Source organism: Chelonoidis abingdonii, chromosome 10 (assembly GCF_003597395.2).
Source record: "Chelonoidis abingdonii isolate Lonesome George chromosome 10, CheloAbing_2.0, whole genome shotgun sequence".
Classification (NCBI taxonomy): domain Eukaryota; kingdom Metazoa; phylum Chordata; order Testudines; family Testudinidae; genus Chelonoidis; species Chelonoidis abingdonii.
Genome location: NC_133778.1, coordinates 41,333,667 through 41,349,907, shown reverse-complemented (window position 1 = coordinate 41,349,907; position 16,241 = coordinate 41,333,667). Strand labels below are relative to the sequence as shown.

The following is a 16,241-nucleotide window of genomic DNA, read 5'->3' as shown; positions in this document are numbered from 1 at the left end:
TTTTAAAGGTATCAAATGTATGTTAGTTATAATTTTCTTCTTCCTCAGAGGTCTGTACGGTTGAACTCTTGATACTATGGAACCTGGCTTTGCAACAGAGGGCTATGAAAAAGAGTACCAATGGAAAGTTTTAAAAGTCTCTAAAGCATTTAAAAATAGTTTTCAGTAAAGCATATGACATACACAGAACACATGATGGTGTATGTAAAAGTTTTATTGGAATTCATTTGTGCTGATCTGCAGAAGTCATTTGTACAATAGCTTTACTTTTTGTAAATAAATTGAAATTCCCGAGGGCATGCTGATAAAAGCTTTTTGCTACACCACCAGGTATGTGTGCTCTCTCTGACTCTTTAATGTGTACACGTATATGTAATGTATAATAAAATGTTAGTCTTTATATAAAATCATCTACCTAACAACTGCTTGGGTGTGGAAATACGGCAACTTTTTTTTGAGAGTGCATAGCAGCACTACAAAACAGTCTAGAAGAAAGTTGTTATTCCACAATTTACAGTGAAGTAAGAAATTAAGAAGAACAGTGCAAACTGAAACCAGGAAAACCCCAAATTATGCTTAATTGAAAGATGTGAATGCTCTGAGGAGATGGCAAACACCATCACTTCACCTACAGTAAAAGACATACAACCTCCGTCAGTCAAGATAGTGCTTAGTTTTAAGCTCATGGTGGACATATCACTGACCCTGGAAAATCAAATAACATCTGTGTGATAGGGTGTGTACCCCACTTATGTCATGAAAGGGTTAATATGGGCTTGAGAGGCCAATTAGCCAGCCTGGGTTCACCTGGAGGATGGGCTTGGCCTAATTAGAGATAAAGTCCAGTTGGGGGATGTCATAAATAGATAGCTAAGGGTTAATGTTTCTTTTACCTGTAAAGGGTTAACAAAGAGAACCAAACACCTGACCAGAGGACCAATCAGGAAACAGGATTTTTCAAAGCTGAGAGACGGAATGTTTGGGTCTGTGTCTTTGTCCGGCTCTCAGCTATGAGAGGGGTCTTTTTCTATCTTCAAGCTTCTAATCTTCAGCTTCAAAGTTGTGAGTACAAAGGTAGAAAAAACAATAGGCTGTTGTTTTTTTGTATACATGTTGTAGTTGCTTGAGATGTTTAAATTGTATTTTTTTGAATAAGAAGCTGTTTAAATTCAATTTTTCTTATTAAGTAAATAGGCCCTGGTCGTATTGTCAACCATTGATGCAAGATCATCATTTTTTATGTCATTTTTCTTCTATATTATATAAAAGTTTATCATATTTATAGACTTGTTATGAGTTTTTTTTCCCTCTGGGTGGCTAAGGAACGAAGGCGAGAGGGAATATCCTTGTGGTTAGATCTACGAGAGGAAGCTCTGCAGCACCAGGAATGGCTGGGAGGGGAAGGAGAGAGATAGACATCATTTTCTGTTTCCTTGTAATTGGTTGTCTCTTGTGGAAGAGATAAGAGACATGCTTCTGGTATTGTGATGTAAAGAGGTTGCATCAGTAATCTCAGGTTAGCCCAGAGAAGGTAAGACGGCGTGGGGGAGTAGAGGGGGAAGGAAGTGGGGTTATTTACCCTTTGTTTGTAGATTCTAAGGAATCTGAGTCTTGGGTTTTTCCCAGGGAAAGGTTTGGGTGAGACCAGAGTGGAGACATGGCACTGTAATCCTCTGTCGTGCAGCGATCGCTAAAGATCAAGCTGGAATGTGAGCTTAAATAGGTCATGCAGGCACCCAGTATTTTTGGACGCTCATGGTCCAGAAAGTTGGGGCATGCTTATGCTAGGGGAGAGCTGGGTTTTGGGTTTCCCCCCATAAAACTATGAGTTCCACTTAGAGAGATTGTCCCAGAGGAGAGGAGGTAAGGAAAGCCCTCCCCTGGGAAACAACCTCGGGAAGAAGCCTGAGAAGGGAAAGCAAGCAGACAGGCTACTCTAGGGGTGAGCTGGAAGCTGACTGGATGATATGGGGCCTCTGAGGAGCTGTAGTCTACCTGGAAACGCTGGGGCAGGTGGTATGGTTGCTCTGGACTGTCCCCACCGCCTGAGACAAGGTATGTGGGACATAAAACTGTCAGTGAGTGAGGTTTGTGCTTGGATGGAAGAGGGGGTTAGTTGAGCACAGCTGGGCTGAAGGTTGGTTCTTTTACCTTTTTTGTTGTCTTTTTGGTCCAGGACTTTCTGTGGCGCCAGAAGAAGCAGGAATCTGCAATGTGGGCCTGGAAGGCCCAAGACACTCCTACAATCACAGAGAATAGTCCTGGCCAAATTGATGAGGGGGACTAGTCACACTGGCCACTAAGGAGGTTGTGAGCAGGAGTGGATCCGCTCCGGCCCTGAGAGGGTATATAAACAGCCAGGGAAGGGCGGGCGCTGGAGAAAGCAGCCTTTTAGGCTGGCTGATATGGGGGAAGCTGGCTGATCAGCTGCGGCCATCCCCAACTTGAGCCACAGGCGCCTTGAATAAGGCAGAGAAGCCAGGAGACCCGAAGTCTCTCTCGGCGTTCAGAAGGGAGAAGGGCTGCTGCTGCAAGGGACCAGGACAAGGTAACCCCAGGTAAAGCAGGGTGGGAAGGCAGCGAGTCAGGAGCTCTGCCTGGAAAGCCCCAGGCTGCGCCTAGGAGTAGGCTAAGAGGTACTGGGGGTTGCAGGGTGCAACCCAGGGGTAGGCCAAGATAGCAGGTCCAAACCCCTTTGCCGATGATGAGAGGCTAATACTGCAGTCTGCCCCAGGGCGTGGGGCTAGCTAATGACTGGGCAGTTGCCAAGTCCCTGAGGCAAAGTGGGGATAGAGTGGGGGGGTTCCCAGGGAGGGGAAACCCTAAGGAGAAAGGGGTACTGCCGGGAGGCAGAACCCCACATAAAAGGGGCACCGGGGTCCAGGGAGGGACACGGGGCCAGAAGCCAGAAGGCGGATCACCGGCCTGCAGAGGGCGCTCCGCGCTGCAATTTGAGCTAATTCCCGAAGTGACCAGCAGGAGGCGCTGCAGGGGTGAGCCCGCCTGGTTACAGAGGTGTATTGGGGTGGCAGCTTGCCACAGTCAGTTACTGTTAGCTGCTCCCTCCATCTCCAGCTAATAAGACTCTGTGTCTTTATCTTGGATAAATTCCTAGCCTCAGTAGTTCATGTATTTGTCACATCCAGGCTAGACAATTGCAACCCATGCTATCTAGACCTAAGCAAGAAATTAATGAAGATGCTGCAACTGGTAAATAATACTTCTAAATATAAACCAAAAACCATCTATTAGGCCCATGCTTCCCATCCTGCACTGGAACCTTGTGTGCTGTCAGATCCATTTCAAATGTATACTGAGCTATAAAACCCTTAATGGAACAGATCTATGTTATCTCTGAGACCGCCTCTTCTTTATGTGGCATCCAACACTCTGGTTAGTGGGGGTTTATCTAGAGGCAAGGAAGCAGAAATCAGGATCCTGTGTCCTTTTCTTCCATTATGCTTCCTGCAGCCTTTATCTTCAGTTTCCTGTGAAATTATTTTGCTCACCTCAAAGCTGTTAGTCTCCATGGTGTTTATCACACTGTCAATTTCCTTGTTTAAAAACGGGAAGTAACTCTAGGGTGTGTCTGCACAGAAGAAGCTGAGCATGGGCTAGCCTACCTGAACTAACTTCAACTAGTGTGGGTAATAGCATCGAAGACAGCACAGTGTGGGCTTCAGAACAGGCGAGCAAGCCAAGTTCATTTCCAGGATCCATGCTAGGCTTGCATTACCTGTGCTGGAGCCCAGTCTGTGCTGTCTTTCCTGCTTTTGTTTCCTGTACTAACTGGATTCAAGTTAGTTCGGGTGTAGATGAGCCTGTGCACAGCTTTTGCTGTGTAAACATATCTTTAGAACCATGGCTGTCAGGGCTGGCTCCAGGCACCAGCATTTCAAGCTGGTGCTTGGGGTGGCATTCTGCAAGGAGCAGCAGTCCATGTGTTTTTGCCCCCAAGCAGCGTGCCAAATTGCCACCGCGGATGGCGGGGGCAGTCCGTCTGCCCTTAGGGCAGCACGTGCGTTTCCGTGGCAGCGGCGGCAATTTGGCGGCCGCTTCTGTCTTCAGCCAGAAGATAGAAGCTGCGCCACAGCGGACAGCTGAACACAGAAGCTGCCGCCGAATTGCTGCCACCACGGAAATGCGCCTGCCGCCCTAAGGGCACATGGATGGCTCCGCCTCCGCGGCAGCAATTTGGTGTGCTGCTTAGGGCTGCAAAAACAGTAGAATTGGCCCTGATGGCTGTGACGAGCAGCAAAAGACCTACCTGCTTCCCTTAGATAAAATCCTCCTCCTCTTTTTCATTATTAGTAAATGAGCTGTGAAAGGAATTCACAGTCTCAGATGAACATCCATATGGCCCCAGTGTGATTTCACTCACCAATTTTACACTGGTCTAGCTCAATTAACTTCAATAGAATTATTCTTGATTTATACTGGTGAAAATGGAATCAGAATCATGTTGGCAGAATTCTAACCACTACATAAATTTGTATTTAATAGAAAAGGTTGTAAAAAGATTATTAGGAAGAAATGCAAAAGCTAAATTCTAGAACTCTGGGCCACGTTCTCAAATGAACTCAGTTTAATTCATTACTTTGAATTTATTGACACAAAGGGCTAAACCACTAGCTGTGGTCAAGTTAGGGTCAGTGCAGCTAAAGGGAAAGGAAAAGTGGCTCTAAGTCACCTTTTTAACTGTCCTGGTCCTAGGGTGGATGGATGCCATGCAACCCCCATGGCTTAAATAGAGCTTCTTCTGGGCTGACCAAAACTCTTCAGGTGTTCACAGCCCAATGGGCCAGGCTGGCAGACAGATCACTGGAGTGCAGTTGCATTTTAATCACACATGCTGCGATTTTTCTCTATGCTAGTGAGAGATTTGCCCAACACTGGGAGAATCACCATTGCTATTGCAGGTTTCTGACTACTTCGTGCCACTGTGGGCCAAGGATCTGACCTAGTTTCTGTAGATGAAATCCTGCAAATTTTGTCATTGCCTTAAATGAAATCAGGATTTCACCCTCTGTCCTTCCTTTGGTACTCTGGTCTTGTGTTTGACCTGTCCCTTCTATTCTCGCTTGGTAAACCCTTAGCCCAAAATCAGGTGTCCCCACTGCATGGAAATGAGTTCTAGTCATTAATTTTATTTCTCCATCTCCTCCAACTCCAGCAAATAAGCTCTTGGGGGCAGGCACTGTCATTTACTATGTGTTTGTACAGCATCCAGCACAATAGGGCTGTTTGTTTGTTTCCTAGATGCTACTGCAATATGTATGTTAAATAGTAATATCTACATACATTTCATTATCACCATTATTTTACCATAACAATATTTACAGAATGTTTTAATTTTAAAATATTGTGTATCATGTATGTGGAAAAGTCCAGAAAGCAGAATCAACAAGCCAGAATCCTGGGTTTCAGTTATCAGTGTTCCAGCAAGGCTACATTTTTCCAGTTCTCTCTCTGTCCTGGAGCCAAAATATATCATCACATTTTAGCAAATGGAAATGAATTTGCAGTCCATTTTGGGAGCCAGAATAATCTCGCACCCATTAAGATTTAGATGTCCCTAGTAAGGGAGTATTTTTCAGAAAATGTAGAGGACAAGATCGAACTCTGGTTACTGAACCTGGCCTTACATAATGAATGTGAGATGCTGGGGAAGGGACTGAGTATATTTCTGCAGACAGTAACCTGGTGCTGAATGCAGGACAGGAAGAGTTTGTTTTGATAGACTCAAGCTCCACATAGTAATGAACTGAGGAAAACTGGAAAGGAGGTGGACTCAAATTCGGGGAAAGGTATCAATAACAGAATATAGGTGCATGGTTCAGAACTAAATGAGCAGAGCTCCTGTACACATGGAGTGTCTGTAAAGACTTCCTGACATAAATACGCTGTGCCATAAATAAAGGAGGGTGGGTAATAATGTGGTTAGGGCACAGTCTTGCTATATTTGGATAGTAAATTTTTCCAGGCAGGGACCTCATTGATTCGCATGGAACATTTCAGACGCTATATACATAATCATTATAATAAAAAAAATAGAACAGGGAATTAGAATAACCAAGTTTTGTTCCTCATTTTGTCACTAAATCAGTATGTCATCTTCGTAAATCGCTTAATTTCACTGTGCCTCAATTCAGCCACTTGTGAAATGGTTATTATGATAATGTCTTCACTTGTTGCATTATGTCTATAAAATTAGATTGTAATCTCTTGGAGGCAGAAGTTTGTATTTTACTTGTTTTATTAGACACCCAGCACACTTTTAGTTGTTGTAAAAATATTAATGAAGAACTTGCATGTTGCCTACTTCTGTCTATTCTCTGTCCCTTGGAAGGCTCAGGGAAGGGAGGAGTATTAGTGATTAAGGATACTGCAAGCTCTCCGTCCACGATAAAACATTTGCTCAGTTCTAGCAGGTACATATTTTTGTGAAATTGCATTTGAGTATGTTGGATAATCCATTAGGGGAGATTATAAGGGAAAGCTGTTCTCTTTCAAACATCGAATAGGGATAGCTCAGTGGTTTGAGCATTGGCTTCCTAAACCTGGAGTTGTGAGTTCAATCCTTGATAAGGCTATTTAGGGAACTGGGGTAAAAAGCTGTCTGGGGATTAGTCCCCCTTTGAACAGCAGGTTGGACTAGAGGATTTTCTGAGGTCACTTCCAACCCTAATATTCTATGTCTTTAACTCATTTTTGTGGTCAGTTGTTTTTTTTGATTCATGGCACAAGAGATTCCACCATCAAGACTGATTTTCAGCAGGCTGTTTGCTGATACTCCTAAATGTTAAACTGCTCTTTGAGCTGACTTCACTGGCAATATGTATTGCAAAAAGTGGGCATGTATTGTGGAATTCATCTATAAACCCTATCAAATGTTATCCTCATCCTTTTGTACATGTCAGGACCTCATCCAAACTTGGCAGAGCTGGTAGCTGGCTCAAAATTTAAACAATGGAAAAACCTATGTTAGAACTTCATAATATCGTTTAAGCTAGACAGCACATTAAATTCCATGGAAAATCCTTAAAGACTTTGTTGTGCTACATTTACAAGAGCAACTTCAAAGTGGGAATCTCAAAATTCTGTCTTCTTTCCTGCCTCCTTAAGTCTGATTGCCAATTCTTGATTTCTTCATATGGGTTTATCCCTGAACCATATCCTTCCATGGTATTTTTTTCAAAACTAAAAAATGAGTGGAGAAATACTTCCAACAGCCAAGTAATTGTGGATGGAATTGGTTGGAAAATGCAAAAAAAAAAAAAAAAAAAAAAGGGGGGGGGCATAAAATATTTTGTTTACATTTTGAAAAATGTCAACCACTGGTTGAAAAACACCAAAAAAAAAAAAATTTCCCCTGAAATTTTCAAATACTCAAAAATTCTTTGGCAGCAACTAAAAAGAAATCCTAAAATAAAAAATCATTGTACCCAGTCCAGCAATCAGGAGCAAATCTAAAATAGCAGAGAGTGGTCATATGTGAGCTGGAGGAATACAAATTTGGTAAGAGCAGCTTCCGCTTTTTGGGTTGGGGGAAGTTATTGCAAGCCCTGGTGAGGGAAAACACATTTTGAAAAATACTAGAATTTAGAAACAATTTAAAAAATACTAGAATATGTATTTTAATCTTCACTTGGGAGCATCCTGTTGAATCAGCCCTCAAAATTTTAGGTATTGTGCCACAAAAACACTTCAAATTATACTGTTGTGATGAAATAGAAGAGTAACAGAAAAGAACCTTAGAGGGCCCTCTCTAGAATGCTAATGATGTAAGGTGAAAAGGTAGTGGATGTCATCTCTAGCAGAGGTATGCTTCAGTTCTTAAGTCCCTTAATTGCATCTGGCTGATTCTCAGAGGAAGTTAATATAGGGCAACTCCGTTAATCCATTGCTACCTGTCTATTTTGCTAATTGTGTCAATCAACCATCACAGTGGTTAAAGTTGACAAAAGCAGTGGTCTTTTGTAGCAGTCCCAAGGGTTACTAATGGCTAAGCTGCAGTCTGGAAGAATCAGGCTGATGGTCACAAATTAGTGTTGGGCAAGTCCAAAATGGTCATGGTTCAAAATGGCTGGTTCTCAGATTAACAGAGGCTTTAAGGAGCCTCACTCCAGACCTGGCTCTCTACTCTCTCTGCTGTTTTTCTGCTATCTGGAGAGCCTGTGCTCCCCTCTACCAATAGTTCTTCCCTTCAGGAGGACCAGTCGGGCAATTTGTTCTGCCAGCTTCTGGCCAGCTCATCTTCTCATGAAAGTGAAGATTTAGCATCTGAGTGGATGGGTTCTTATTTGATCCCTATTGGGCTGCCCTGTCTTAATGCGAAGACAGAGCTTTGTTGCCATGTGCCTGTCTGAGAGAAGGAGAGAGAGAGAGAGAGAGAGAGAGAACCATTAGCAGAAAAATTAACCCTTTGTCAGATTTAATTGCCCCCATCTATGCCGGCACACAAATTATACCCTCCTGAGATGGGGCCCTGTACCATCGGAGAAAAGATGAAGAAGAGCCAGGGCCGAAGATTCCATTTAGGTGACCTAGGCGGTAGCTAGGATGCTAGGATTTGGGGGGGCGGCATTTTGCCACCTTCGGCAGCAATTCTGCAGCGGGGGGTCCTTCCGCGCTCTGGGTTTTCGGCGGCAATTCTGCGGCGGGTCCTTCACTCACTCCGGGACCCACCGCCAAAGTGCCCTGAAGACCAGGAGCTGTGGAAGGACTCCCCCCGCCGCAGAATTGCCGCCAACAACTGGGAGCGCGGAAGGACCCCCGCCTAGGATGCCAAAAACCCTGGCGCCGCTCCTGAGAAGAGCCTGTGGGCTCAGCTAGCCCCACCTGCTATACCTGAAGCCAATTCCAAGCCTGGTGGGCAATAAAAGGAGAGCCTGACTCAGTTCAGGGTTGACTGGTCAGGAAGGAGGGCAGAGCTCTGCCCGAAGGGAGCTTCACTTGCAGAGTTGCAGACAGACAGGCATGATTGCTGGAGCAGCCACTGAGCAGGAATGTCAGACCCCAAGGAATGAGCAATGCACGCATCAAAGATTATTTGGGAAGAAAGCCTGAAGGAAAGGGCAGGAACGCTGTCCTAGAAGACTGGGGGATGGCCCAGTATGGAGTTAAGTTTGCATTTTGTTATAGAACATTTTAAGGCTGAAGCTACCCAGAAGGGGAGAAGACTGAAGAGGCAACGGTGAACCAGTGGGTCACAATTTGCCTCAGTGGACACCAGAAATAGAGACTTCTTCCCCCTGCGAGACACGCAGTGGTGGTGGGGGGCACTGAGAAGGTCCATAAGGGAGCACCACTCCAGCCACTCTATTATACCCCCCAATACTCTTTCCAGAGGGAGGGCAGCTTTAAGCTGCAGTTGGCTACCTGCCATAGGAGACCCACTGAAGAAGATTGCCAAAGAAATATGCTGAATCTGTCCCATCCCACAGCCACCCTGTCTGCATCCTCTCCTTGCCCACTGCAGCCCATTTTGGGGGATGCAGTGATCAGTTGTGAACTCTCCAGAGGAGGGGAAGTTGCAGGTGCTTGGTGACACTGCTGCCTACCCTAGCAGGCTTTCCGTTACTGGGAACCCTCCTTTGTGGGCTCTCTCTGTGGTAGAAGTTGGTGGAACCTGGTGTTGAATCCTCTTGCCCTTAATGAGAGATTGTAAATTTGTCCCTAGGGAAGGAGGCAAGTCTAAAAGCCTGCTAGCTAAAGTTAAAAGAATGCAGACAGACAGCAGGTTCAGAAGTGCCGGCAGGTCAAATACCAGGACCAGAACTGCACTGGCCTGGCAGCCCTGCGCATTGTAGTTAGCCAGTTTGATTAGTGCAGGAGCCTGCCAGAGAAGGGGAAGGTCTTACAAACAGCCAGCTACTTTGGCAGCTTGCATTCAGTTTTGAAATCAATTAACTGTAAAAAATTTGATTGCATTGAGCTTGTAGTTTCCTCTGTGCATGAGGTAGGACACAGATAATTATGGCAAGCAAAACCAAAAGTAGTGGTCAGATTGTAAAATGTTGTGCAGGATTAAATATGGGTTAAATGCAACTCTTCCACACATCTGTATAAATATCAAGGGAAGGAGTTAAAAGATAAGAAACTTAAAACTGTTGTTGGCAAGGAAACTACTGATTCCTAGCCTGATTACATGCTACATACTCACACTGGAGCTCACACAGATTTTTATTATAGCCAGGCCAAAATTTGTGACATTACATTTAAGGTTGTGTCAGTGCTTCCATTATGACTATCATTAACGTCAGTGAGAGAGTCACAGTTAATTCTTCCCATTGTATTCAATATTTTCCTTGCAAAGTCTTAGTCCAGGAGCAATCCTGTGTTTGCTTTCAGATTACAATAATGTAAGAAAGGGTGAGCTAGGAGTTTAGACTCTTTGTTTTTCCTCCACCTCTTCTGTGCAGAAACTGTTTGTTCCTATGTTGGTCCTAGATAAAATATGAATGAAGTAAAAACTATGATATGTTTTATTTCACCAAGAGTGTTTAGGCCAAGAAAGAGGAACTCTGATGGAATTTGAGAGGGTGGTTGGTGCTTCCAGACACCACATGGATGAAAATCTTTGGTCCACTTTGACTTTTTCCTGACTTTGGAGCTGTCAGTGAGGGTGTCTTCTTCTTTGGGCCACGTGACCCCTTTATATTTTCTTTCTCAAACGATCAAAAAATCCTTCCCTATGCTGCTGCCACCAATACCCTATGTCAGTGTTCTTTTGTTTGTTTTCATACACAGGTGCGCGTGCACACACACGTGTATATATATATATATATATATATATATCAGAAAACCAAGAATAGTTGTCACTGATTTTTAACTTGTGCATAAAAATATTTTGATGGCTGTTCCTAATTAAAGATTGATTTCCTCAGCTTTTTGGTAATATATTTTTAGGTAAAATATTAACTGCAGAGGGCTGACATTGGTAAAACCATGAAGTATTACTATTTGTATTCCTTCTACCTTCTCACTGTCAACATATCTGCAGGCCATAGGATCAATAGAAAATTGAAGAGGTCAGCAGGCGATCTGAAGCTACTGTGATGTTATGCTCCTAATGTCCTCCTCCTAATCATGTACTTAAGAAAATGAATTAAGCACAGAAAAATATATATATTCACAAGGTCTTTATGTTTTCCTTATGTTTGATTAAGAATTGTTTCTTTACTCATTTGTCTGTGTAGGGTAAAAAGAAAGTTTCCAATAATAAAACTGACTCATTTATCGCATAGGGAAAACAAACAGTTGGAATTTAATATATAATCAGATAACAGATTAGTTTACAAAGCCACTCTGCAATTGGAGATGTTTAGGTATGAATGTAACCTCCTCCCTGCAACTATGTTTTAAACATAGGCACATCCAAAGTACTTGCAAATTTGCTGTGATTTGACATCGGTCCTGCAATCTTTCACTTCAATAATGTCTGAAAATGGATGTTTCCTTCCATCATCCTTTCTGACAATAACTTTGCCTGGTGCATCTCAAGGGTGATAAAGGAACTGGTATTAAAATATTTATTCTACTTCTAGATTAATGAATATTCCTGTGTTTGGAGGGACCTGATCACTCATGATGACATCCTTCTCTGCAATTTAATTAGAGACCCAGGATTTAAACTTAAACCAAAAACAATCAAGAAAACAACAATGATGGGCCAAATCAGCTCATTTGATTTACACCAGCTGAGAATCTGGCCCATCATTATGAATGTAAATCTCTAAATATCACCTTTTAAAAAAAATAAACACAGGAAAAAACAGAAAATGACAAGTTCCCTTTTATGGGAGTTTCAACTAATACACATCTTATCCAGGCTGTCCACAGGAAATGACTCCCATTATAGTAATTATTAATGCATCAATTCCTGTTCATTCTCTCCTTGTGTCATTTCTTGGTTATGCATAGCAGCAGCATATTAAGCCACTAGATTGTATGGAAACATAGGATGAAAAATATAAATAAGACTGTCTCAAAAAAATTGTATGAGTATTTTGGTGGGTTTTTTCCATTGCTGCTGAAACAACTGTATCCTCACTCTATTTTACATAATCAGAGTTCAAATAAATCTATAGAAATGCAGTGCACTAAGTAGCCAAAACTAAACAATGAAAAGAAGGAAAAAAAAAAAAACACCAAGAAACAAGATCCTTTAATGTAATCTGCATTTGTCAGGGTGCCCCTGTAGTTAAATGTCTCTACCTCCTCCCTCTTGGCTAAAAGGCTAATTTTGATCAATAATTCTTCTGCACCTCACCATATAATAGCTTGTTGTCTAGGAAAAACTTGAGTTTGGAACTGCATGTGTGTTGGGGGTTGGTGGTGATCAAGGGTCCTTATGTTTCTTTTTGAAACATGATTTTCAAAAGTCAGTAGTTGTAGATGCAGGGGAAAAAAGACCTAGTATCTTTTTCTTGGCACATCAACCTTCCATATTATGTATACGCAACATAATCTGCAGTATCAACAGAAGCATGCTAGTATTGTCCTACCTACCTGATGTACTATTATCATTGGTTAGGAATGTGTTATCATGTGATTCCTACTTTGTACATGGCAACCAATGCAGCAGCAATCTGTCGGGAGCTGTCACTGAGGATCAATGCTTAGTGTAACCCAGCAGGATGCTGCTGGATCTCAGTGGGTGTCCTCCTGCTATGCTTTGATTATGTTTGTTGTAAAGAAAAACATGGTCGTGTTTACACAGTGTTCATCTATCACCTCCTCAGTGGAAGACATTTCATAAATTCTTAATTTGTCTCCATTTCTTTATAAAATGTAATGTTTCATTTAAAAAAAATACACCGGCTTTTTCAAAGTTTCCTTCAGTGTAATCAGATTATAAAGGGGTTATGGGAAGTTTGTCTCCGCTTCTAATTGGGTGGCTTAAAGACTCTGATTAAATCTCTGAGGAGAAGCTGACTGAACATCCATACAATTTAAAGTCTGATGGCAGTTGTGGTTCAAAAACGTTGTTCTGGACCAAGTCCAGGGTCATCTGAGGAGATGCACTGTCAAACGCCAAGGTAATGAGAAGGACATTGTACTCTTTCTTGTTTGTTGGAGCCCCAGTAGTTGGAATAACTTGAGTTCCTAAAAAAAATACTTAATTAGATGAACTGGTAATTTATGAATGTTTACATGGAACTAACTTCTTGTGATGAGGAGGTGGGAAAGAAGGGGAGGGTATTTTGATAGATTTCTATTATATTCAGAGACAGCCTGCCTACAGATAATCCTTCAGCTGAGAGCATTGCTAAAAAGATATGGGTTAAATATTGTGAAGGAAAAAATATGGGAGTTATGCTGAGCTTCTAGCTGATGCATTTATTTAAAAATATTCCCTCAAAATGCTCCAAGGTAAGTAGTTTAGAGAGTGTGCCTGTTTTCTGTTTGAAAAGATCACCCCCTAAGTTAATTATTATTGCCTCTCACTAGATGCATTTTTTAGAATAGTGTTTTAACACTGATACTCTGTTAACACACCTGCAGGTATGAACGAATACACACTAGAAGACCTTATCGTGTGGATGCGGCTGACAAATACTCTCTAGATGATGATCTAGTAAACCTAGAGGTTCTAGATGAGGTACTGTACCATTCAGGCATCAGTTTCTCAGCCCTGACCATTATATCACATGTATTGCTTGCTTCTGCTTTATAGGTTTTATTCTAACAGTGTCATCATGTCACAAAATTAATTGTTCATAGTCTTGGCATAAAAGAATAACTGTTCCACACATGATTCTGATCTGCTATCACAAGTTCATTTATATTCTACGGAGTGATATAAAAGCAGTTTCAGTAAAACCTGTAACACAGAAGAACTGAATGATGGATGATGCTAGTTTAAATTATTTTCTATTTGCAAAAAAAATTGAAGCTTAGCCTCAAAAACCAGGATTAGAATAATTTTTCTTCAAAACCAATAATGTATTTAAGGAATGTCCCAGCTACAGATAATAAAGATTCTATTATGAAAACAGTGATAAACCCATACATATAATCTCCAAGTTTTAATACACCACATGTGTGCAGAGAACCTGTTAATTTTAGCTTGGGGGAACCTTAACTTGTATTCCAACAGGAACAACATATAATACAAAAATGTGCTGGGTTCCCATTTAAAACAAATGTATGGAGTAATACTTGAAAAATTATGATGATGTTTTATGTTCCTTTTTGTTCTATGGTGGTCTCATGAGCATGAAGAGTCAAATTACAAAAATTAAGTGACAGTTTACACGCAAGTATGGCAATGAAACCCCCTTCCCCCCAGCCCATCCGATAACCTATATGGTCATTTACTGCGTTAAGTGTTTGCTTCTCTGGCAGGCATAACAACATAAACTATTAAAAAAGGGGTTATTGCTTTTAATTTGTTTTTGTTGCAATACTGTAGAGAGATGCACGAGGTTATGAAAATATTGGTTTGGTTTTGTGAGGTCATTGTTTGACATAAATGACAAATAACATTTAAGATAATCAGTTATTACTCAGTGTTCTCAATATATTTACAATGAATCTTGCTATCTGGAAAAATATTTCGTAACTGTCAAACTTCTTATTATCCTAGGATACAATTATCCATCAACTTCAGAAGCGTTATGCTGATCTACAAATTTATACTTACGTTGGAGACATTTTAATAGCCTTAAACCCTTTCCAGAATCTCAGCATATATTCTCCACAGGTAAGAGAAACATCAAAATGAGGACAGTGCCTGCTGTAGACTGTAAAACTGAAGATGTACAAGAAAGAAAAGGCCCGTAAATGGTTAGGAGTCTTGGTCACCGAAAACCACAAAAATATATTTTAAATAGGACTTAAAAATATTGTAAATTGCTTTAAAACATTACTCTGTGGAGAACATCTCTATCTAGCTTATGTGCCCCCCCCCATTACCGAAGTATCTGAGCCCTCACAATCTCTAATATATTTACACACACAACACCCTCTGGGGGGAAGTGCTATTATCCCCATTTTACAGATGGGGAGCTGAGACACAGACAAAAAGAGTGACTTGCTCAAGATCACAGAGAAAGTTGGCGGCACATAAGGGAATTTTCCATCTTTCCAGGCAGCACCCTAATCACCAGACCATCCTTCCCGACATCACTGATTACACGGGGTGAACAATTTATTTTGACAGATTTCTTTTTCATTTAGTTTTCCAAGCTTTACCATGGTGTGAAGCGATCATCAAATCCCCCCCACATATTTGCCTCTGCCGATGCTGCTTACCAGGGCATGGTAACTTTCAGCAAGGATCAGGTAAGAACATCTTTATCTCTTTTTTTTTACTTAATATTAGTCATAGAATGCTGTGTTACTTCGGTTGAGTATTCTGTGTTGTTAGTCAATGATCTTTATGAAACTTTCTGTTCCAGAGCATGTATGTATAGCAGGAAAAATAGCAATCCAGTCAGTTTTAGGACTACTGAAAAGGTCATGGTACAGTAGTAGACGCTATAAAGTTGAAACCTCAGTCAGTGTAAATCAGCGTAGCTCCATCGATTCCAGATAACACCAGCTGACAATCTTTACCCTATGGGCCTGATTCTGTACTATCTTGCATATGGTACACTCATTTTCAACTGTGCAAAATGTATGTAAAATGCTGCCATATCAGTAGCTTTTTGCACTTAGCTTGCACAGGTGCAAGACCAATGGAAAATCAGTTCCTGTGACTACAAGTCACAGAAAATACAAACCATTAACGATGGAATCACTCATTTTCATGGTAAAATATAATAATGAGAGTTCTAACATAAATGTAATGAGGACGCAAATCCAATTATATGGAAATGATTTTAATGAGAATGGAAATATAGTGTACAGAAACTGGATTCCTTTTTACAATATTTTTAGGATTGTAATTTTGTATTCCTTTTCACGTGTTGTACTACGCATAGATATGGGTATTGGGGAATAATAATGATTTTATTTGTAAAATCCTCCTTGACATGCATGCTGCACATTAGTTCATAGTAAATACTTCTAAAGAAGGCTTAAAAACACAATAAAATAATACAATAAAACCACATTCAGAATACACCAGACAAAGATGAATATAGATGGACCCTGCATATGAAAAAGGAGAAAGAGAATTGACAGTTTATTGGGTTTTGGCGAGTGTGGGGGCCGAGGGTCCATTAGATACTGCTGTTAGCTATATAACTCTTGAGAGATTTTGCTAAGAAACTAGTGAGTAGAATAAATGA

The 16,241-nt window shown here is 41.4% G+C and overlaps 1 protein-coding gene across 1 annotated transcript in view; it reads left to right on the top strand.

Moving 5' to 3' along the window:
• The window catches only part of MYO3B (myosin IIIB), a 297,957-nt gene that overhangs the window by 103,104 nt on the left and 178,612 nt on the right, over positions 1–16,241 (top strand). Inside the window, exons 9-11 of the mRNA XM_032771086.2 lie at positions 13,510–13,606; positions 14,594–14,710; positions 15,187–15,291. Of these exons, the coding sequence (XP_032626977.1) occupies positions 13,510–13,606; positions 14,594–14,710; positions 15,187–15,291 (319 nt within the window). The remainder of the gene's footprint in view (positions 1–13,509; positions 13,607–14,593; positions 14,711–15,186; positions 15,292–16,241) is intronic.